Here is a 23,708-nt window from a genome sequence, read left to right as displayed (position 1 = left end):
CATTAAATACACACATTGAATACACACATACAGTAGCTTACAGACATTGAATACACACACCGTACACACATTGAATACACACACCGTACACACATTGAATACACACATAGCTTACACACATTGAATACACATACAGCTTACACATATTGAATACACACACAGCTTACACACATTGAATACACACACAGCTTACAAACATTGAATACACACACAGCTTACAAACATTGAATACACACCTAGAGAATCCATATGTACACAGTACATAACCACAAACACAGACAGCCACATGCATAAGGAAACACAAATAAAACCTTCTATTTTTAAAACAACTGACAGTACTACAAATGTTAACAGTAGAGATTTAACTTTTCATTGTATAATAAGTAGACCTGAGTCTTAACATTTACATTTTAGTAATTTAGCAGACTTATCTAGAGCGACTTACAGTAAGTAGTGAGTGCATGCATTTTCATATTAGTCTCCCGTAGGAGTTGAACCCACAACCCTGGCATTGCAAGCTCCATGCTACCAACTGAGCCACACAGGACCATTAAAACAGTGTATGTACCAGTCTGTGTATCTCCACCTCCAGGTTCTGGATGCAGTCCAGCTTTCTCTTGCGGCAGCGCTGGGCGGCGATGCGGTTCTTACTGCGCCGCCGGATGTCGTGGATGAACTCCAGCTGCTCTGAGGTCAGTTTGTGCATCTTTATCATGATCTGGAAGTCATTACGCGGAAGATTGGTGATCTGATCCACCGGGAAGGGAAGTTTGACCTTAACAAAACACAGAGGAATGCATTAGGGATATACAGTAGTTTCTACCTGGTATACAATACAATACAATACAATACAATACAATACAATACAATACAATTCAAAACAACTTTCTTGTCCATGATACAGCAAGCAATGGACATTTGTCCTCTGCTCTCATTACTCAACTCCCCCAGATAGCATCCATCTCACACAGTTGTACCCACCCTGCCCACTAGGTGGCACTGTTATTCTACCTCTAATAGGTGGTCATAGCCTGTGCATGGTACTCCACTTATTTGAAATCAATTGCTTACAGTGTAATAGACAATAACTGTGGGACAAAATTATTAGGGGACAGGGGACTGAGGGAGTGCTCTGTTTCAGTTGTGATCTTGGGGGCCTTCTCTGTCTCTCTGTGTGTCTCTCTCTCCCTCTCTTCTCTCTCTCTATTGTTCTGGTTTCTCTTTTTAACTCTACATCCCTCCAGTCAGTGCATTACTCTGCTCTGTGAGTGGGCCAGCACTGACATCATGGCCTCATCTGTGTCAACTGGTGTGTGTGTGTGTCTCTCTGTGTGTGTCTCTCTCTGTGTGTGTGTGTGTGTGTGTGTGTGTGTGTGTGTGTGTGTGTGTGTGTGTGTGTGTGTGTGTGAGTGCATGCATGCGTGTGCGCATTATATGGGCCAGGTCCTGGCCCTGTCTCCAGGCAGGGGGCTTGGCTAGCGCACTGTCCCAGTTAGGAGGGTCTAAACTGAGGGAGGGTGCCAGATGGTGGAGGATACAGGGACACCTGTCCGTTCTGTCTGAACCAAGTGTCAGTGCTGTGAACTGCTATGAGCATATGGAGACACACAAACACACACGCACGCACACACACATTTCAGCTCCTTTTCTGACTTGAGAGAGAAAAATTGGGAAAGCATTAACCCTCATTATGAACTAAATGTAATTCAATAAAAAAATGGCACCTCTACGGAACTCTACCTACCTGAGCATTATATCCACTGCCTTCCATTCATCTAAAAACAGCTGTGATGAAAAACTCAATGATTCTGTCTATCACTGTTTGTGTATTTTCAGAAGTCATTCATTGTATTACATCAATCTCTTTCCCACTCACACCGTTCCACCAGCCTGTCTCTCACTAACTCACCATTGGTTCTGAAATAAAGCTGATATAGATTAGTTAATAGAAGACGCTGCTGATTGTGTGTGAGTCTCTCAGAGCGGCTGAACGACAGACATCAGCCCACAGTGTAGCACAAGAAGAATTGTCTAATTTCTCTCCACACAGCAACATGAGAGATGGAGTGGGCGCTTAAGCATTGCCATGGCAATCCCTGCGGTTCTCTTAAAGTAAACAAAGAGTTTGAAATCAAGGTCTTATCCTTAGAGGCTTTAGGCTGTGAATAGGGGAGGGATGTATGGATGGATGGTGTGTGCATGGATGGGCCATGACTATAGCTTTAGAGGTGAACAGCATCCAGACATTTTGTCAAACAGAAATCTCACAGATGACTAAGACTACTACTGTTCTAAGCTCTCCAGGCTCTTCCTACCCAGAACAACAGTTGTCATATACTGTACAGTTGACTAGTCTATTCAATTCCCTGTCGCTCTCTCTCTCTTTCTGTCTTAAGTCTTCACCACTGCTTGTTGAGCAGTTTATAAAGAGGACTGGTCCTAGCTATTTGTTCAGATATTTATCCCTTTTGGTTTTAAGAAGTAACTCTGACAACCATCAAAACATAATTATTACAACATAGTTCATCTTCCCAGCCATAGCACTAACCGCGTGGTATCTCTCTGGCGCAGTAACATTTTGTCAGAGCAATTTTAGATGTTGGCAAAACCCATTTTGAATAGCACAAATCACAATTTCAATATGTAGTATAGATAGATAAATTATACTGACTTCGGGACCTGGCTCTCTGGCAGGGCCAGACTCACTGTCTCCCTCTGAGAAGGACCCGGATTCATCACTGGAGTTGGCCCCATACGACCGTTCACACTTGATCTTGGTGCGGCCCTGAGAGAATATGGCTTCCCCTACCACCATCCCACTGTGCTTCCTCTGCTCCCCCACCAGGCAGCGAGCCAAGCCTGAGCCCGACACAGAGCATGGGGAAGAGGAGAACTCAAACTGGGGCAGGCTGGAGGGCGAGTCCCCACTGCCACCGTCCTCCAGGTAGGAGAAAGATGAGCAGGAGCTGGAGGTGCGTGTGCGTGGCTCGCAGGCAGGGGAGCAGGAGGAGATCTTTATGGGCAGAGGGCAGCTGGTGGTGGGCCGCGGTCGGCAGGCCATAGTCGGCAGGGGCTCCTGGAGGGCCGTGGAGGAGGTGGTGGAGGAGGGTAGGGGAGAGTATGGCTGGTGGAAGGGGAGAGACTGACTAACACCTGTCCACAGGGATTTCGAGGTGATCTCCAACAGATCTTTTTCCAGAGACTTCCGGTCAGAGTAGGATTGAGACGGTGTTCCTAGATGGTCACATGCCCCGGAGGAGAAAATGACGCTGCTGCGGCGATCCAACTCTACTTCCCGTTTGCTGACTCTGTCTGAGACAAGGGGCTTCATTGCCATGTCCTCTACTACCCCCTCTATGTCTCCAACAGAAGATCCCACTGTCTCTGCAGACACCGCCCTGAGGTCCCTTCCATCCTCCCCCTGAGATGCCTCCCTGTCTCTGTCCCTGTTATGGGCTAGTGAGAGTCTGTTGGTCAGTAGCTGCTGGGTGAGAGGAGTGGAAGGTAGGGTGCTGGCTGGGTTGTTGAGATCCAGGAGGCCCCTCTGGAGGTGCAGGGGGGGATGCGCTGAGGGCTTCGGCCTCCCCTCCAACTCCATCTCCAGGACATTCTGGCTATCCTCTGACAGTCCTGGGGGGCTCTCCTCTCCCTCGCCCCCGGAGTGGGGCTCCTCTTTGATTCTGGAGGGGGAAAGGGGTTGTGCCCCTTGGTGTGTGCTGCTGGTCTCTGTGGGGCCTGGGGAGGCTGAGGCATGGCATAGTGACGAGGCAGCCGAGGTGATGCTATCATCGTCCTCGTTCTCTCCGTTGTGCTTGGCGCAGGCCTGCTGGTACTTCCTGTATTTGGGGCATTGTGGGGGGTCAGAGGTCAGGCTGCTGGTGAGGGGCATGAGGGTCGAGTGATTGGGTCGCCACCTTGTCGCAGAGGATGACGTCACTCTGGGGGTCTCGGACAACGTGGAACCACCACCGTCACCATCCTCCTCCATGATGAGGTCATCTGTGTGCGCCGACAGCGGCAGCTCCTTGCGACAAAGGCCATTGTTGTGATCAGTCGTGTCGCTATGCAGCTGGGCCTGTAGAAAGCGGAAGCAGGAGTCTTCTAAGTTGTGAACGCCCAGGAAGTCAGCACAGCGGATCACCTCATGGATGTTCTCTCTGCTCAGAACCAGTTTGGCTGTGTAGGCAAACTGTAGCAGCGGGGCAAACCCCCTGGCTGTGACCTGATGAGAGGAGGAAACACAGTGTTATCTGTTGTGTTGTTACTCGTCCTGGGGATTTTGTGTGGAGAGTGTGAGAATTGGGAAAAATCTGCTGCTAACACACACAGTTAACAAACTCTGGATTGTGTAGACTACACATTCATGTTTTATTTTGACACATTTTGAGCAAACTAACTTTAGCACATCCCCTCCCCCTCCCACCATCATCCCAATGAGTGCCTAGGGGCGCATCCCTCTCTGAAGGTGAAAGTCACCTGTCCTTAAAATATGTCTCTCACTTGTTGTCATCTCTCCCTTCAGCTCACCTACTCCCCCCTCCTTTCCCCTCCTAACCCCCTCTATCCCCTCCTCTCCCCATCCTCTCTAGCACCCCATCCCCCATCCTCTCCCCCTTCATCTCTCTCCTGTTCTCTCTCTTAGTAGCTGATAGCCAGCAGGCCTGGTGTATGTGTGTGTGTGTGTTTGTGTGCGCAGTGCGTGCTTGCCTGTGTGTGTGTGTGTGTGTGTGTGTGTGTGTGTGTGTGTGTGTGTGTGTGTGTGTGTGTGTGAGCTCAGTGTGTGCATGTCTGTGTGTGTGTGTCGGGGGCTGGGGGGGAGGTAGAGTGCCGTTAGAGTGCTGAGTGTTCTGAGGGTCTATTTTCAGCTAGCGTCAGCAGCTGCTTCATGTGCCTGCAGAAGCATGTCTTTATGAACACACCAGAAGCATGTCTTTATGAACACACATAATCATGTCTTTATGAACACACAGAAGCATGTCTTTATGAACACACCAGAAGATTGTCTTTATGAACACACAGAAGCATGTCTTTATGAACACACCAGAAGATTGTCTTTATGAACACACCAGAAGCATGTCTTTATGAACACACAGAAGCATGTCTTTATGAACACACCAGAAGATTGTCTTTATGAACACACAGAAGCATGTCTTTATGAACACACAGAAGCATGTCTTTATGAACACACACAGAAGCATGTCTTTATGAACACACCAGAAGATTGTCTTTATGAACACAGACAAGCCTTTTTAATGTTACTACTGTACCAGCCCTTCTAATGAGGACAGGGAGAGAAAGGGAAAACAGAATGAGAGAAAAAATGGAGAGAAAGAGAGAGAGAGAGAGAGAGAGAGAGAGAGAGAGAGAGAGAGAGAGAGTGGAAGAGATTGCGAGATATACTACAAAGCAAAAAGGAGGCAAGCGAAAGGATGGATAGACATAAAATTAGTGTGAGTGAGAAAGAGAAATTCCACACTACAAAGAGACCGGTAGAAGGAGAGAGGGGATGTCTGTAGAGAAAGAGAAGAGAGAAAATAAGCAATGCTTTCTAGTCATTAGAGGATGGATTTTGACGTATAAAGTCGTTGATAGTGATTACTGTATGAGGTGGAGTCAAAGAGACATACAGTATTAATCAAATTGACAGATCTAGGACTTTACATTCTAATGGAGGCAGTGGAATGTGGGCCGGGGCTGTTCTGCCCACGATTAGTTACAGAGGCAGAAATATAATGTATCACTGAATCTAAAAATTCCCACAGGGTTATCAGGAATCCTGCCAACACACAAGGAAAGGAATGCTAAAGTGTGACAACTGAGCAAGCTACCCGGCCGCCTCCCTCCCTCTTATCCCCTCTTTCTCCCTCTCTCTCTTTTTCTCTCTCTCACTCTCTCAATTTCAATTCAATTCAAATTGCTTTCAATTCAAATTGCTTTATTGACATGACATAACAATGTACATATTGCAAAAGCGTACTTTGGAAATTTCATGTAAGTTATTAATTGACAATATTAACATAATTAAAATAATAATAATACTAAAGATTTTCAACGGGGCAATCATTAAAAATAATAATCAAGAGTAAAAATAACCATACAATAGACAATAATAATGGCATAGAGAACATTGTCTGTCAGACACTGTCACTCATCTTATGGTAGGCAGCAATCTAGTCCACTGCCAACCCACAGCTCTCTGATTCCTCCCCCAACAGGATGGGTAGCCTATTCTCATCAGAGGTCTGAAACCTTGAATTAGGGTTTTGTCACGACTTCCGCCAAAGTCGGTCCCTCTCCTTGTTCGGGCGGCATTCAGCGGTCGACGTCACCGGCCTTCTAGCCATCGCTGATCCACTTTTCATTTTGTCCTTGTCTTTGTCTTACACACCTGGTTTCAATTCCCCAATTACTTGTTAATTATTTAACCCTCTGTTCCCCCATGTTTGTTTGTGAGTGATTGTTTATTGTAGTGCGGTCCGTATTTGTGGCCTTGGATTTATTGACGTGTATTGTGATTATTTGTAACGCTCGTCCTCTTCTTTTGACGCGGAGTCGCAAGGATCGGACCAAAGCGCAGCATGGTACATTCCCCCCGGATCGGGGCCTGTCAGTTCCATCCCCCAGCAACTCCACTCCGATGCCCATGGAGCTGGGAGGTGGTGTGATTAGGGCAACCGGAAGAGGGGCCATGCCCTGCACCATCTGTGGCCGCAGAGGGCACACTGTTGGTTGGTGCTGGAGGGGTCCCTCAGGGAGTCGAGCAGCAGGCAGGGCACTATCGTGCCACCCCAGGTGAGTCGGCACCAGGCTCACCTAGAGCCCCCTGTTGCTCACATGTATGTGTTTATTACATTTCCTGAGTTTCCCCGCATTCCCAGCATAAGGCGCTCGTAGATTCAGGCGCAGCTGGGAATTTTATTGACTGTTCATTTGCCCATAGTTTAGGGATCCCCTTTGTTCCTGTGGATATGCCCTTCCCTGTGCATGCCCTAGATAGTCTACCTTTAGGGTCAGGGCTGATTAGAGAGGCCACCACTCCACTAGGCATGGTTACGCAGGAGGGTCACAAGGAGAGAAGAAGTCTCTTCCTTATTGATTCTCCTGCGTTTCCCACGGAGCAGGGCCTACCCTGGTTGGCCTGTCATGACCCCACTATTTTGTGGCAACAGGGCTCTCAAGGGGTGGTCACGAAAGTGCTCAGGGAGGTGTGTAGGGGTTTCCATCGGTGCGACTATGGTGGAAAGACCAGACCAGGTCTCCATAGTGCGCATGCCCTCAGAATATGCCGATTTGGCTCTCGTCTGTAAGAAGAGGGCGACTCAATTACCACCCCATCGACGGGGGGATTGTGCGATAAATCTCATGGTAGACGCTGCACTTCCCAGGAGTCACATGTATCCTCTGTCACAGGAGGAGACGGAGGCTATGGAAACATATGTCTCCGAATCCCTGGGACAGGGATACATTCGGCCCTCCACTTCACCTGCATCCTCGAGTTTCTTTTTTGTGAAGAAGAAGGATGGAGGTCTGCGCCCATGTATTGACTATTGGGGTGTCAATCAGATCACTGTGAGGTACAGCTACCCGTTGCCTGGTGCGTATCCGGGAGGGGGACGAGTGGAAGACAGGATTTAGTACCACCTCAGGGCACTATGAGTACCTCGTCATGCCGTACTGGTTGATGAATGCTCCCTCAGTCTTCTAGACCTTTGTTGATGAGATTTTCCGGGACCTGCAGGGCAGGGTGTAGTGGTGTATATCGACGACATTCTGATATACTCCGCTACACGAGCCGAGCATGTGTCCCTAGTACGCAGGGTACTTGGTCGACTGTTGGAGCATGACCTGTACGTCAAGGCTGAGAAATGTCTGTTCTTCCAACAGTCCGTCTCCTTCCTAGGGTATCGCATTTCCACGTCAGGGGTGGAGATGGAGAGTGACCACATTTCAGCCGTGCATAATATGCCGACTCCCACCACGGCAAAGGAAGTGCAGCGGTTCCTAGGGTTTGCCAACAACTACCGGAGGTTTATCCGGGGTTTTGGTCAGGTAGCGGCTCCCATTACGTCACTGCTAAGGGGGGACCGGTGCGACTGCAGTGGTCGGCTGAGGCGGACAGGGCTTTTGGTCACCTGAGGGCTCTGTTTACCTCGGCTCCCGTACTGGCCCACCCGGATCCCTCTTTGGCGTTCATAGTGGAGGTGGACGCGTCGATGCTCTCTCAGCCTCGGGTACGCCACCGAAGCTCCGCCCCTGTGCCTTCTTTTCGAAGAAGCTCAGCCCGGCGGAGCAAAACTATGATGTGGGGGACCGGGAGCTGTTGGCTGTCGTCAAGACTCTGAAGGCGTGGAGACATTGGCTTGAGGGGGCGAGACACCTGTGGAAGGACCACCAGAGGGCAGGCTGGGCTCATGGATAGTTGCCCAACAAGGCATGGGAGACAAGGTAACCAGAGGCAATTAAGCACAGCTGACGGTACTAATGACATACTCTCCTTCCCCTATAAGAGAGAGAATGGAACCAGCAGAGAGAGGGGGGGAAAACTATCTCTGGAAGATGGCCACCGAGAGGGAGGAGCTATCCAGGAAGAACCACTAACCACAATCCCGTGACTTTTTGTTGTAGTTTAAAGATAATCCTATTGTGTTCCTGTTTCATCTGGAGAAGAAGATGTATGTTTTTCCTTGGAAGATTTTCATTGATTATGTTGGAGTGTTTGTATTGACCAAATGCCCTCAATAGAGACCTGTGTACAATCAAGAAACCTACTCCTGACTCGTTTATTCCACCTTCCCGCTTTAGAGTGACGCCCAATTACTTGGTCCGCTCACATTGGTGGAGAATGCGGGCATTAGGTGGACGAGTGACACAAGGATAAGTGAGTAAATCAAGATTCTTCCAGTAGACCCGGAGGAACCATTCAAGAACGATGGATAACGCCCTACTACAACAATTGATCACGGCACAGCACCATAGAACTCCTGCAACAACAGCTGAGCCGACGAGAAGAACCTAGAGTTAAGCCAAGAGCGGCTGCTCACGCCATCTTACCTCGTCTCTCCAAGGAGGATGATATTGAGGCCTTCCTCATGACCTTCGAAAGGACGGCCACCTTGGAAGAGTGGCCGCCCACAGAATAGGCGAGTGCTTTAGCCCCTCTTTTGACCGGGGTGGCTCAGGAAGCCTATTTTGATCTGGATTCCCACGAAGCTGCGGACTATGGGCGACTAAAAACCGAGATCCTGTCCCGGTACCAGCTGACTGCCAGAGATAGGGCTGTAAAGTTCCATCAATGGACCTATACAGCTGATCAACCCGTCCGTGCCCAGATCTTCGCATTAATACGACTGACGAAACAGTGGCTAGAACCTGGAAAGGGAGTAGGACATGTGATAGAGACTCTCGTAGTGGACAAGATATTGAGAGAATTACCCAGTGACTTAAAAAGGGTTGTGGGGCAAGCCAACCCGTTGTCAGCCGACGACATAGCCCAGGCGGTGGAAACATATCGGTCTACAGGGGAGTTGTTAAAAAGTGACAAGGAGGAACGGAAGGAGTCTTCCAATCCCGTACCACGACTCACCCCGGCGCACCCGCCACCGAAACATCCAAGCCCCCCCCGGAGGTGGGAGAAGTCAGCCACCACACAGCAGGGTCGGTGTTATAAATGTCAGTCTCCCAACCATTATGCCCCACAATGTCCTAGCAAGGATGAGCCCATGGTCACGGAGTCATCACTGCCTACCCCCACACATCCCGTTGTGAGGGGGCAGGATCAACACTGTTGGTTAGCAGAGATAGCCCCAGCCTCAGAGATTCCGGTGCAAGTCGAAGGACAAGATATGGTAGCTATTCTCGACTCGGGAAGTATGGTTACGTTAGTAGAGGAGCGGATGGTGACCTCCGCAACACTGCTACCAGACAAAGTAGCCGTATCCTGTATCCATGGAGACACCCACTATTACCCCACTGTGAATCTGCCTATTCTCACTCCAAAAGGAAGGTGTACAGTCAGGGCAGGGAAAGAAAGTGCCATTATTGATCGGGAGAGACTGTCCCCTATATAAGGAGCTTCGGCAGATGACGTTATGCACTGGAAGAAGGGGGACAGGAAAGAAGAGAAAATCCAAGCCCGAGGTAGTAGTCCTACAAGGAGACGTAGCCGCGTCCTCATGCTCTGCAGCAGAGGAAGAAATAGCGACCCAACGTTTACGACAGATATTCCAGGAAACCACCGATGAAGACACATGTGAAGGGTTATACACAACGCAGGAAGGAAGGAGCAACCAGGCGCTAAGGGATATATTTGAAGCTCCATCCGAGGAGGGAACCTGGAAGGGATTCTCCTCGGTCACCCCTGATGGGGATGTGGAACATCCTCCACATCCCTCTACCGAGGTCGACCTGCCCCAGGAATTAAAGGGACAGTTCGGCACCTCGCAGCATAGAGACCCAGACCTAAGGGAGGCCATGAGGAAGGTGAAGGTGATCGACGGGAGGAACGTCGACGGATCAGGTGAGCCCCCTCTTCCTTACTATGCAATCAGGCAGGGTCTCTTATACTGGGTCGTACGACGAAGGGGGGAACACCAGGAATTACTAATGGTGCCTAGGCCATACAGGGATACAGTTAGCCCATTCCCACGTCCTAGGAGGACACCTGGCACGAGACAAGACTATTGACAGAATCATGCAGAGATTCTATTGGCCCCGGGTCACCCGGGATGTGGCCAGGTATTGTAGGACGTGTGATCAATGTCAACGTACAGCCCCACGGCCACACCTACGTAACCCTTTGATTCCTCTCCCCATCATAGAGACTCCCTTTGAACGCATAGCTATGGACCTCGTAGGACCCCTCCCAAAATCCGCCAGAGGACACGAGTACATCCTAGTGGTTATAGATTACGCTACCAAGTTCCTGGAGGCCATTCCCCTGCGTAACATGTCGTCAAAGGGAATTGGCAAGAAGTTATTCCTGATGTTCTCTCGTGTGGGCCTCCCCAAGACTATCTTAACCGATCAAGGAACCCCGTTCATGTCCCGGTTGATGAAGGACTTGTGTCGGTTATATCAGGTTCAACAGATACGTACAAGCATATTCCACCCTCAAACAGACGGGTTGTGTGAACGCTTGAACAAAACGATTAAAAGCATGTTGAGAAGAGTGGCGTCCCGAGACGGGAAAAACTTGGACATGCTTCTCCCACACTTAATGTTTGCCCTGCGAGAAGTACCCCAGGCATCCACTGGATTCTCTCCGTTTTAAATTGCTTTATGGCAGATCCTGTCGAGGAATCCTCGACTTAGCCAAGGAGACCTGGGAGACCCAACCATGCCCCTTTCGATCCACAATAGAACACGTTACCCTGATGAGAGACCGCCTGTCAGCAGTGTGGCCCATAGTCAAGGAGCATATGGAGAAGGCCCAAAGGACCCAAGGCCGGGCCTATGATAAGTCTGCGACCCCCCGTGAGTTCACCGTGGGAGAGAAAGTGATGGTGCTTGTGCCCACGGCCGAACATCGCTTGCTGGCGCAGTGGAGGGGGTCCTACGAGGTAATGAAAAGGGTCTCACCGGTCAATTACCTCATCAAGCAACCTGACAGGAGGAAGAAGGTCCAACTCTATCACATAAACCTGCTGAAGACGTACCATGGACAAGAGGAGGAGGTGGCTTTGATGGCCCTGGAGGGCAAAGGAAAAGAGGAGGCTCTACCACAGGTGCGCCGTGGCCAAACTCTCCTACCGGAGCAGTCAAGACAGCTAGACAAGCTGATTATGAACTTCGGTCGAATATTCTCTCCATTCCCAGGACAAACAGATGTCCTGTTCCACCATATCCACACTGAACCCGGCAAGAAGGTGCATATCCGCCCTTACAGGATTCCTGAGGCTCGCCGAGTCATCGCTAAGAAAGAGGTTAGGGAGATGTTGAGGATGGGCGTGATCGAGCCCTCGACGAGTGAGTGGTCCAGTCCCATAGTCCTGGTCCACAAATCCGATGGTAGTATGAGACTCTGCAACGACTTTAGGGGCGTGAATGCCATCTCTACATTCGATGCGTATCCCATGCCCTGCGTGGATGAACTCTTGGAGCGCTTAGGAAAGGCCAAGTTCATCACTACCCTGGATTTGACGAAGGGATATTGGCAAGTGCCGGTGGCTCCGGAGGATCGCCCAAAGACTGCCTTCGCCACCCCAGAGGGGCTTTTCCAGTATGTGAGGATGCCCTTCGGACTGCACGGTGCCGCTGCAACTTTCCAATGCCTCATGGATGCCATTCTACGGCCCCATCAAGAGTATGCAGCGGCGTACATAGACGATGTGGTCATCCACAGCGAGGACTGGGATAGTCACCTCCTGCGATTACGGGCGGTGCTCGTGAGTTTGGAAGCCACAGGGTTGACAGCCAATCCAAATCAATGCTGCCTGGGCCTGTCCGAAGCGGAATACCTGGGGTACACCGTGGGCAATGGGAAAATACGCTCACAGGCAGAGAAGACCAGGGCAATTCGTGACTGGCCTCGACCCCGGACCAAGCGAGACGTTCGGGCCTTCTTAGGGATAACAGGATATTATCGCCGTTTTATCCCGGGATATGCAACCATTGCCAACCCCCTCACAAACCTCATCAGGAAAAACCTGCCAAACCAGATAGAGTGGAAAGACGAGACGGAAGAGGCCTTTCAATTGCTAAAAGATGGCCTGTGTTCTGATCCCGTTCTACAGGCTCCGGACTTCTCACAAGACTTCATTGTGCAGGTCGACGCCTCGGATACAGGGCTCGGAGCCGAACTAGCTCAGGGTAAAGGCGAGGCAGAGAAGCCGATTCTCTTTATTAGTAGGAAGCTCAGCGATCGGGAACAGAGGTATGCGACCGTAGAGAAAGAGGCCTTAGCCATCAAGTGGGCCCTCGATTATCTCCGGTACTACCTACTGGGTCGGAGGTTTGCATTGGTTACTGACCATGCACCCCTCACGTGGATGGCTGGTAAGAGAAACAATAACAACAGAATAGCCAGATGGTTTTTGTCTTTACAACCGTTCTCTTTCCATGTCATCCACAGGGCCGGATCAAGGAACGGGAATGCAGACGCGCTGTCCCGACGCGACCAAGACGGTGCGTCTGGCGCCCGACCCTCCGGTTCAGTCCTGGGGGGGAAGGTATGTGGAAGGACCACCAGAGGGCAGGCTGGGCTCATGGATAGTAGCCCAACAAGGCATGGGAGACAAGGTAACCAGAGGCAATTAAGCACAGCTGACGGTACTAATGACATACTCTCCTTCCCCTATAAGAGAGAGAATGGAACCAGCAGAGAGAGGGGGGGAAAACTATCTCTGGAAGATGGCCACCGAGAGGGAGGAGCTATCCAGGAAGAACCATTAAGACGGTGACAATCCCGTGACTTTTTGTTGTAGTTTAAAGATAATCCTATTGTGTTCCTGTTTCATCTGGAGAAGAAGAGGTATGTTTTTCCTTGGAAGATTTTCATTGATTATGTTGGAGTGTTTGTATTGACCAAATGCCCTCAATAGAGAACTGTGTTCAATCAAGAAACCTACTCCTGACTCGTTTATTCCACCTTCCCGCTTTAGAGTGACGCCCAATTACTTGGTCCGCTCACACACCCTTTCACATCTGGACTGACCACCGCAATCTGGAGCACATCCGGGCGGCGAGGAGACTGAACCCTCGCCACGCAAGGTGGGCCATGTTTTTTTACCTGTTTTGTGTTCACCCTGTCCTACCGACCAGGTTCCCAGAATGCTAAGGCAGACGCACTGTCCCGGCTGTATGACACAGAGGAGCGGTCCATGGACCACACTCCCATACTCCCGGCCTCTTGCCTACTGGCACCGGTAGTGTGGGAGCTGGATGCGGACATCGAGTGGGCGTTACATACAGAGCCCACTCCTCTACAGTGTCCAGCTGGGCGTCTGTACGTTCCGTCTGCTGTCCGCGACCGGTTGATCTATTGGGCCCACACGTCACCCTCCTCTGGTCATCCGGGCATCGGTCGGATGCGGTCGGATGACAGTGCGCTGTCTTAGTGGGAAGTACTGGTGGTCCACCTTGGCCAAGGACGTGAGGGTTTATGTTTCCTCCTGCTCGGTGGGTGCCCAGTGCAAGGCTCCCAGGCACCTGCCCAGATGGAAGTTACAAACCCTAACCGTTCCACAACGGCCGTGGTCGCACCTGTCGGTGGACTTCCTGACGGATCTTCCTCCCTCACAGGGCAACACCACGATCCTGGTCGTTGTGGATCGGTTTTCTAAGTCCTGCCGTCTCCTCCCTTTGCCCGGTCTCCCTAGGGCCTACAGACTGCGGCGACTCTGTTCACTCACGTCTTCCGGCACTGCGGGGTGCCCGAGGAACATAGTCTCTGATCGGGGTCCCCAGTTCACGTCCAGGTTCTGGAGGGCGTTCATGGAACGTCTGGGGGTCTCGGTCAGCCTCACCTCAGGTTTTCACCCTGAGAGTAACGGGCAGGTGGAGAGAGTAAACCAGGATGTGGGTAGGTTTCTGCAGTCATATTGCCAGGACCGGCCGGGGGAGTGGGTGGCGTTCATCCCCTGGGCAGAGTTGGCCCAAAACTCACTCCGCCACTCCTCCACTAACCTCTCCCCCTTCCAGTGTGTACTGGGGTATCAGCCAGTTCTGGCACCTTGGTATCAGAGCCAGATCGAGGCTCCTGAGGTGGACTAATGGTTTAAGCGCTCGGAGGTGACCTGGGACGCCGCCCATGTGCACCTGCAATGGGCCATGAGGCGGCAGAAGGCGAACGCCGCCCGCCACCGCAGTGAGGCCCCGGTGTTCGTACCAGGGGACCGGGTCTGGCTCTCGACCCGAAACCTGCCCCTCCACTTGCCCTGTCGGAAGCTGGGCCCGCGGTTTGTGGGGCCATTCAAAGTCCTGAGGAGACTGAACGAGGTATGCTACAGGTTACAGCTTCCGCCAGATTACCGTATTAATCCCTCATTCCATGTGTCTCTCCTCAGGCCGGTGGTGGTTGGTCCACTCCAGGAGACTGAGGTGCGGGAGGTTTCTTCTCCCCCTCTGGACATCGAGGGGGCCCCGGCGTATGCTGTTTGAGCCATCCTGGACTCGAGGCGTTGGGAGAGGGGCCTTCAGTACCTCGTGGAGTGGGAGGGGTACGGTCTGGAGGAGAGATGCTGGGTGCCGGTGGAGGACGTCTTGGACCCTTCATTGCTGCGGGAGTTCCACCGTCTCCATCCGGATCGCCCTGTGCCTCGTCCTCCGGGTCATCCCCGAGGTCGGTGTCGGCCGCGCGTCAAGGGGGGGGGGGGGGTACTGTCACGACTTCTACCGAAGTCGATCCCTCTCCTTGTTCGGGCGGGGTTCGGGGGGTCGACATCACGGGCCTTCTAGCCATCGCCAATCCACTTTTAATTTTCCATTTGTTTTGTCTTTGTTTTACACACCTGGTTTCAATCCCCCAATGACTTGTCAGGATTTGGCCAGGGTTGTTGCGGTTTTGGTCACTAGATGCCCCCATTGTGCTTTTTGACCCTTTTGTTTACCCTTGTTCCCAGTTATTATTTGCACCTGTGCCTCGTTTCTCTTGATTGTATTTAAACCCTTAGTTTTCCTCAGTTCTTTGCTCTGAGTTTGAATGTTAGCACCCAGCCCCAGTGATGCTGTGAACATTTGTTGCTCCAGTTGGACTCTCTTGTGGTACTCTGTTTTTGTTCTCGTTTATTTATTTTTGATTATCTTTTGAGGCTTTTTTCTGCTGTACCTACCACCTTGTGGATTTACCTTTTGTCTTGGAGGATTACCTTTGTTCTCATGGAATTACTTTTGACGTTGTGGATTTATATTTTTGCCTGAAGAACTTTCCTTTTTACTTTATTAAAACACTGTCTCAAGTACTGCTGTGTCTGCCTCATCTTCTGGGTTCTGCTGACTATTAGTGGCTCAGTTTGCTAAGTGACTGTTTCTCACACCGGAGACTCGAGTTCATAACTGGGTCTTGACATGACTTGTTCATTATTTAACCCTCTGTACCCCCATGTTTGTTTGTGAGTGATTGTTTATTGTATTGCGGTCCGTATTTGTGGTCTTGGATTTATTTACGTGTATTGTGATTAGTGTTGAGTAAAATTGCATACATTACTCATATCTGCTGTCCTGCGCTTGACTCATCTACACCAGCTACACACAGACGCATTACAGGTTTCAAATTTGGGGAAATTACACTCTCTAATTGTTTATATATTTTTTTACATTTCATCATGAAAGGCAATTCTATCTCGGGTTCTGCTGTGGTTGCACAACCTTTCCTCTATAGGGAGACAGGTTTTCCTAGTTTTGTTTGACTGTGTTGTAATTTGGTTGTTATTCTGATTGATTGGGCTTCAGTGTGTTCAGTGTTAGAAGAACAGGTTTGTGAACTCAGCCGCAGGACCAGCTGGATTTGCTAAGCTCTCAATATTGCAGGGCTTGGATGTCACTATTTTAGACGTTTCCAAAACTGAATTGCTCTTTTTTTCTGTTTTTATTATTCATGGACATTGACCTAATTCTGTCCTGCATACATTGTTTGTAGTCTACCTCTAGACATGTAGGAGAGAATCTCTCTCTCTCATACAGACACATGAACACAAAAGAGAGTGAATTTTGAGACTCAATAAAAGTCTAGATTCTCTCTCCTTCTCTCTCTGACTGACACGCCCAATTTACCAAACTAGGACATGTATCTGAATGTAATGGAAGGGCTGTTATAATATAGCAACATAACAGTAATAAAATGGCCATGCCGAGGGGAGCCTAAAGTCTGTCAAGTCAAGTCAGGTAATTCATGCTTTCTCAGGGTGTTACCGTATACATACATACAGTGGGGAGAACAAGTATTGCAAAATAATTACTTAAAAATCATACAATGTGATTTTCTGGATTTTTGTTTTAGATTCCGTCTCTCACAGTTGAAGAGTACCCATGATAAAAAAACAGACCTCTACATGCTTTGTAAGTAGGAAAACCTTCAAAATCATCAGTGTATCAAATACTTGTTCTCCCCACTGTATATATACACATGTGCATCATTGGTCGTTACTCACCTTGTCAGACAGGCTGATGATTGGCTCCTGCTCGGGTTGTGTGTGTCCCAGCAGCACCTGTAGGAAGTATCTGCTGCTGGCTGCCAGGACGGCCCTGTGGGCCCTGATCTCTGTCCCCTCCACCACCACTGTCACATCACACAGGATGTTCAGCCGCCGCTGGTCCTCCAGACTCAGCAGCACGTTGGCACAGTGCACCGTCGACTCATACACGTACATGGGCGTCTCCCTGGACCCAGCGTGGGCCCCCTCATCCAGAGACATTCCGCTCACACCCTGCAGAACAAACACACACACACACACACACACAGAGACAAGACATTGGTTGGATGCACAGTCAATGGACGCCAAGGATGATAAGGACCCAATTACTTGGAGGTTGTAGAAATGCCATTTTTTTTATATGGAGAAAATAAATGTTCTCTCTCTCCTCCATACGTGTACATACATGTCCACGTGCATGCACTCGCACACAAAATTGACAGGGGACATACCACAGGAATGACAAACCTCAAACATCTTTCTATCACCTCTCCGCCAAAAGCTTCAACAGAGAATCCAAGATTCAACACCTCTTCAAGGAAGCTTGGCACACATCCTCTGGTACATCCTAATAGGATACAGATGTAGTCTCTGTACCAGTCTCTCTTGACCCACATTCATAGCTCAGACGTTCATGGAGATTTGTAAGCAGGCTTGTGAGATTACTAGCCTACTGCACAAACAGCATTATCTTATTGTGTGCTGATACCTAGGAAAGGACAACGATGACATTAGAGATCAGGGCTGTAACGAGCTGTTTGTTTAGAGCACATTGGAAATCATTCAATGTGACAATAAAAGTATTGAAAATAAATATATTACGTATGTGCAGGAAATCTTAGTCGGTGCCACTCAAAATGGTTCCACATTGATTTAAAGAGGTGCAATGCAAAGCCTTGCACTGTGCTCACCTCAACACTGTCGCACTTAAAGCTCCTGTAGCCTACAGTACAGACAGCTGAGGCTGCAGTCTGTCTGTCTGAGCCCAGGAGTGTGTGCACCTGTGGTTGTGTGTGTGTGTGTGTACAGTGGGGCAAAAAAGTATTTAGTCAGCCACCAATTGTGCAAGTTCTCCCACTTAAAAAGTGGGAGATAGTTGAAGTGTACTACCTATGACAGACAAAATGAGAAAAAAAAATCCAGAAAATCACATTGTAGGATTTTTAATGAATTTATTTGCAAATTATGGTGGAAAATGTATGTGTGTGTGTGTGTGTGCGTGTGTGTGTTTTGTTTGTACATGTGTGTATTTGTGCGTGTGTTTGTGCATGTTCGTGTGTGTGTATGGACTCATCAGGCTTGGAGGGCTTTCTTTCTGCTGAGTCATAGTGTTATAATGTGCAGAGCCTGGAGCCAGGGGCCTGCAGCAGAGGAACAGACTCCAGGTGGAATCATCTCAGAACTATAAATCTTCTATTCGCCATCAGGTTTCCTTTATAACTAAAAGTGACCCTAACACAATCCAAATCAAAGGACTATGGGAGAGAAGGCTCACATCATCATCATCATAAGAGGAGGAGGATCAGACTGTAGGCCTCTTTGTATCTCAATAAAGAAACGGTGATGCTTGCAAATACTATTAATAAGCCACTTTGGTGTTCCTCTCCTCATAATAGTTTAATTATTGCAGAAGATACATTTTTAGCACTGATGTGTTTTCTCCTGGTCAACATTTAACATCTAGTGTATTTCTCTAGTGCAGTTTTGTTCAGTATGACTACAGTAATATTATTCCATTCATCAGAATCTTGATTGAACAGATTGACTGCTCTAGTCTCAAGTTTCTCTCTGTGAGCTAAACAGGGCAGCAGCAGAACATAACTAATGTCTCTGTATCAGTTTGAAATGTGGAGGACAAAACCACAAATCAGCCACAGGCAAAGAAATTGTAACACACCGATGTCAATGTACCTTCACAATACCTTTGTAAATTATACTAACAAACTCCATGCCATACCTTTGTTAATTATACTAACAAACTCCATGCCATACCTTTGTTAATTAGACTAACAAACTCCATGCCATACCTTTGTTAATTATACTCACAAACTCCATGCCATACCTTTGTAAATTAGACTAACAAACTCCATGCCATACCTTTGTTAATTATACTAACAAACTCCATGCCATACCTTTGTAAATTATACTAACAAACTCCATGCCATACCTTTGTTAATTATACTAACAAACTCCATGCCATACCTTTGTAAATTAGACTAACAAACTGCATGCAATACCTTTGTAAATTATACTAACAAACTCCATGCCATACCTTTGTTAATTATACTAACAAACTCCATGCCATACCTTTGTTAATTATACTAACAAACTCCATGCCATACCTTTGTAAATTAGACTAGCTATCATTGTTATTCATGACACTTACTCTTGGGTGTCAAATTCCTTAACTCACCGTAAACACCAGATAATTTTTTTTAAATAGTCTGTTTCTGTAAACAAGCGGTTGCAGATTGTTTCATCATGTTGCCTGCAGTGTGTGGGTGATATATTTCAACATCATGTTTGTCTGCCAGACAGACAGCTTATAGACAGACAGGCAGCGATAATCTCACAAGCTGTAAACTGTATAATCATTACTCCAGGCTTCTGGGAGTCCAACTGTTAATACTTGATGAGTGCCAAGGGAGTAGAGTGTATCCTCCTCACCCCCTCCTCTTCACCCCCTTCTTCTTACCCCCTCCTTCTAACCCCCTCCTCCTCACCCCCTCTTTCTTACCCCCTCCTCCTCACCCACTTCTTCTTATAGGGTGTGAACTGAGGATGGGTATTCAAAGTATAAATCTATTACGACTTTGCCTTGGTTTGTCTGTAGGCAACTATACTGCAATAGGATACAGTGTACCAATACGTTGTATAGGCAAAAACAGACATAAACTCAGTGATATACACCAGTCGTTATTTTAGAGCACAGTAGGCCGATATAGAGGACGAGAGAATCAGTCTCTCAGATGATAAGAGAGATAATCAACTGATGCTAGGCTACACTATTACAGTGGGGCAAAAAAAGTATTTAGTCAGCCACCAATTGTGCAAGTTCTCCCACTTAAAAAGATGAGAGGAATGTAATTTTCATCATAGGTACACTTCAACTATGACAGACAAAATGAGGAAAAAAAATCCAGAAAATCACATTGTAGGATTTGTATGAATTTATTTGCAAATTATGGTGGAAAACTTTTGTTATTGACCAAATACTTATTTATCTCTACTTTGTTATATACCCTTTGTTGGAAATGACAGAGGTCAAACGTTTTCTGTAAGTCTTCACAAGGTTTTCACACACTGTTGCTGGTATTTTGGCCCATTCCTCCATGCATATCTCCTCTAGAGCAGTGATGTTTTGGGGCTGTTGCTGGGCAACACGGACCTTCAACTCCCTCCAAAGATCTTCTATGGGGTTGAGATCTGGAGACTGGCTAGGCCACTCCAGGACCTTGAAATGCTTCTTACGAAGCCACTCCTTCGTTGCCCGGGTGGTGTGTTTGAGATCATTGTCATGCTGAAAGACCCAGCCACGTTTCATCTTCAATGCCCTTGCTGATGGTAGGCTTTGTTACTTTGGTCCCAGCTCTCTGCAGGTCATTCACTAGGTCCCCCGTGTGGTTCTGGGATTTTTGCTCACCGTTCTTGTGATCATTTTGACCCAACGGGGTGAGATCTTGCGTGGAGCCCCAGATCGAGGGAGATTATCAGTGGTCTTGTATGGTCTAGGATCAAGAGAGACACTCAACCATTGTATGGTCTAGGATCAAGAGAGACACTCAAGTGTTTTAGTACTATATCTCTTGACACAATGATGAAAATAATCATGGCCTCTAAACCTTCAAGCTGCATACTGGACCCTATTCCAACTAAACTACTGAAAGAGCTGCTTCCTGTGCTTGGCCCTCCTATGTTGAACATAATAAACGGCTCTCTATCCACCGGATGTGTACCAAACTCACTAAAAGTGGCAGTAATAAAGCCTCTCTTGAAAAAGCCAAACCTTGACCCAGAAAATATAAAAAACTATCGGCCTATATCGAATCTTCCATTCCTCTCAAAAATTTTAGAAAAGGCTGTTGCGCAACAACTCACTGCCTTCCTGAAGACAAACAATGTATACGAAATGCTTCAGTCTGGTTTTAGACCCCATCATAGCACTGAGACGGCACTTGTGAAGGTGGTAAATGACATTTTAATGGCATCGGACCGAGGCTCTGCATCTGTCCTCGTGCTCCTAGACCTTAGTGCTGCTTTTGATACCATCGATCACCACATTCTTTTGGAGAGATTGGAAACCCAAATTGGTCTACACGGACAAGTTCTGGCCTGGTTTAGATCTTAACTGTCGGAAAGATATCAGTTTGTCTCTGTGAATGGTCTGTCCTCTGACAAATCAACTGTAAATTTCGGTGTTCCTCAAGGTTCCGTTTTAGGACCACTATTGTTTTCACTATATATTTTACCTCTTGGGGATGTTATTCGAAAACATAATGTTAACTTTCACTGCTATGCGGATGACACACAGCTGTACATTTCAATTAAACATGGTGAAGCCCCAAAATTGCCCTTGCTAGAAGAATGTGTTTCAGACATAAGGAAGTGGATGGCTGCAAACTTTCTACTTTTAAACTCGGACAAAACAGAGATGCTTGTTCTAGGTCCCAAGAAACAAAGAGATCTTCTGTTGAATCTGACAATTAATCTTAATGGTTGTACAGTCGTCTCAAATAAAACTGTGAAGGACCTCGGCGTTACTCTGGACCCTGATCTTTCTTTTGAAGAACATATCAAGACCATTTCAAGGACAGCTTTTTTCCATCTACGTAACATTGCAAAAATCAGGAACTTTCTGTCCAAAAATGATGCAGAAAAATTAATCCATGCTTTTGTCACTTCCAGGTTAGACTACTGCAATGCTCTACTTTCCGGCTACCCGGATAAAGCACTAAATAAACTTCAGTTAGTGCTAAATACGGCTGCTAGAATCCTGACTAGAACCAATAAATTTGATCATATTACTCCAGTGCTAGCCTCTCTACACTGGCTTCCTGTCAAAGCAAGGGCTGATTTCAAGGTTTTACTGCTAACCTACAAAGCATTACATGGGCTTGCTCCTATCTATCTCTCTGATTTGGTCCTGCCGTACATACCTACACGTACGCTACGGTCACAAGACGCAGGCCTCCTAATTGTCCCTAGAATTTTTAAGCAAACAGCTGGAGGCAGGGCTTTCTCCTATAGAGCTCCATTTTTATGGAACGGTCTGCCTACCCATGTCAGAGACGCAAACTCGGTCTCAACCTTTAAGTCTCTACTGAAGACTCATCTCTTCAGTGGGTCATATGATTGAGTGTAGTCTGGCCCAGGAGTGGGAGGGTGAACGGAAAGGCTCTGGAGCAACGAACCACCCTTGCTGTCTCTGCCTGGCCGGTTCCCCTCTTTCCACTGGGATTCTCTGCCTCTAACCCTATTACAGGGGCTGAGTCACTGGCTTTACTGGGGCTCTCTCATGCCGTCCCTGGAGGAGGTGCGTCACCTGAGTGGGTTGAGTCACTGATGTGGTCATCCTGTCTGGGTTGGCGCCCCCCCCCCCCCCCTTAAGTTGTGCCGTGGCGGAGGTCTTTGTGGGCTATACTCAGCCTTGTCTCAGGATGGTAAGTTGGTGGTTGAAGATATCCCTCTAGTGGTGTGGGGGCTGTGCTTTGGCAAAGTGGGTGGGGTTATAGCCTTCCTGTTTGGCCCTGTCCGGGGGTGTCCTCGGAGTGGGCCACAGTGTCTCCTGACCCCTCCTGTCTCAGCCTCCAGTATTTATGCTGCAGTAGTTTATGTGTCGGGGGGCTAGGGTGAGTTTGTTATATCTGGAGTACTTCTCCTGTCCTATTCGAATCTAAGTGTGCGTTCTCTAATTCTCTCCTTCTCTCTTTCTCTCTCTCGGAGGACCTGAGCCCTAGGACCATGCCCCAGGACTACCTGACATGATGACTCCTTGCTGTCCCCAGTCCACCTGGCTGTGCTGCTGCTCCAGTTTCAACTGTTCTGCCTTATTATTATTCGACCATGCTGATCATTTATGAACATTTGAACATCTTGGCCATGTTCTGTTATAATCTCCACCCGGCACAGCCAGAAGAGGACTGGCCATCCCACATATGCTCTCTCTAATTCTCTCTTTCTTTCTCTCTCTCGGAGGACCTGAGCCCTAGGACCATGCCCCAGGAATACCTGACATGATGACTCCTTGCTGTCCCCAGTCCACCTGACTGTGCTGCTGCTCCAGTTTCAACTATTCTGCCTTATTATTATTCGACCATGCTGGTCATTTATGAACATTTGAACATCTTGACCATGTTTTGTTATAATCTCCACCCGGCACAGCCAGAAGAGGACTGGCCACCCCACATAGCCTGGTTCCTCTCTAGGTTTCTTCCTAGGTTTTGGCCTTTCTAGGGAGTTTTTCCTAGCCACCGTGCTTCTTCACCTGCATTGCTTGCTGTTTGGGGTTTTAGGCTGGGTTTCTGTACAGCACTTTGAGATATCAGCTGATGTACGAAGGGCTATATAAAATAAATTTGATTT

At 48.3% G+C, this 23,708-nt stretch overlaps 1 protein-coding gene across 1 annotated transcript in view; it reads right to left on the bottom strand.

The window, feature by feature from the left end:
* LOC110498377 (transcription regulator protein BACH2) overlaps positions 1-23,708 on the bottom strand; it is a 70,465-nt gene that overhangs the window by 2,815 nt on the left and 43,942 nt on the right. Inside the window, exons 2-4 of the mRNA XM_036955019.2 lie at positions 17,085-17,360; positions 2,672-4,222; positions 569-775 (exon numbers count right to left, since the gene is read on the bottom strand). Of these exons, the coding sequence (XP_036810914.2) occupies positions 569-775; positions 2,672-4,222; positions 17,085-17,348 (2,022 nt within the window). The 5' untranslated portion in view covers positions 17,349-17,360. The remainder of the gene's footprint in view (positions 1-568; positions 776-2,671; positions 4,223-17,084; positions 17,361-23,708) is intronic.

This window comes from Oncorhynchus mykiss, chromosome 19 (genome assembly GCF_057628025.1).
Source record: "Oncorhynchus mykiss isolate SJ-2025 chromosome 19, ASM5762802v1, whole genome shotgun sequence".
Classification (NCBI taxonomy): domain Eukaryota; kingdom Metazoa; phylum Chordata; class Actinopteri; order Salmoniformes; family Salmonidae; genus Oncorhynchus; species Oncorhynchus mykiss.
This window is presented reverse-complemented; position numbering and strand designations above follow the sequence as displayed.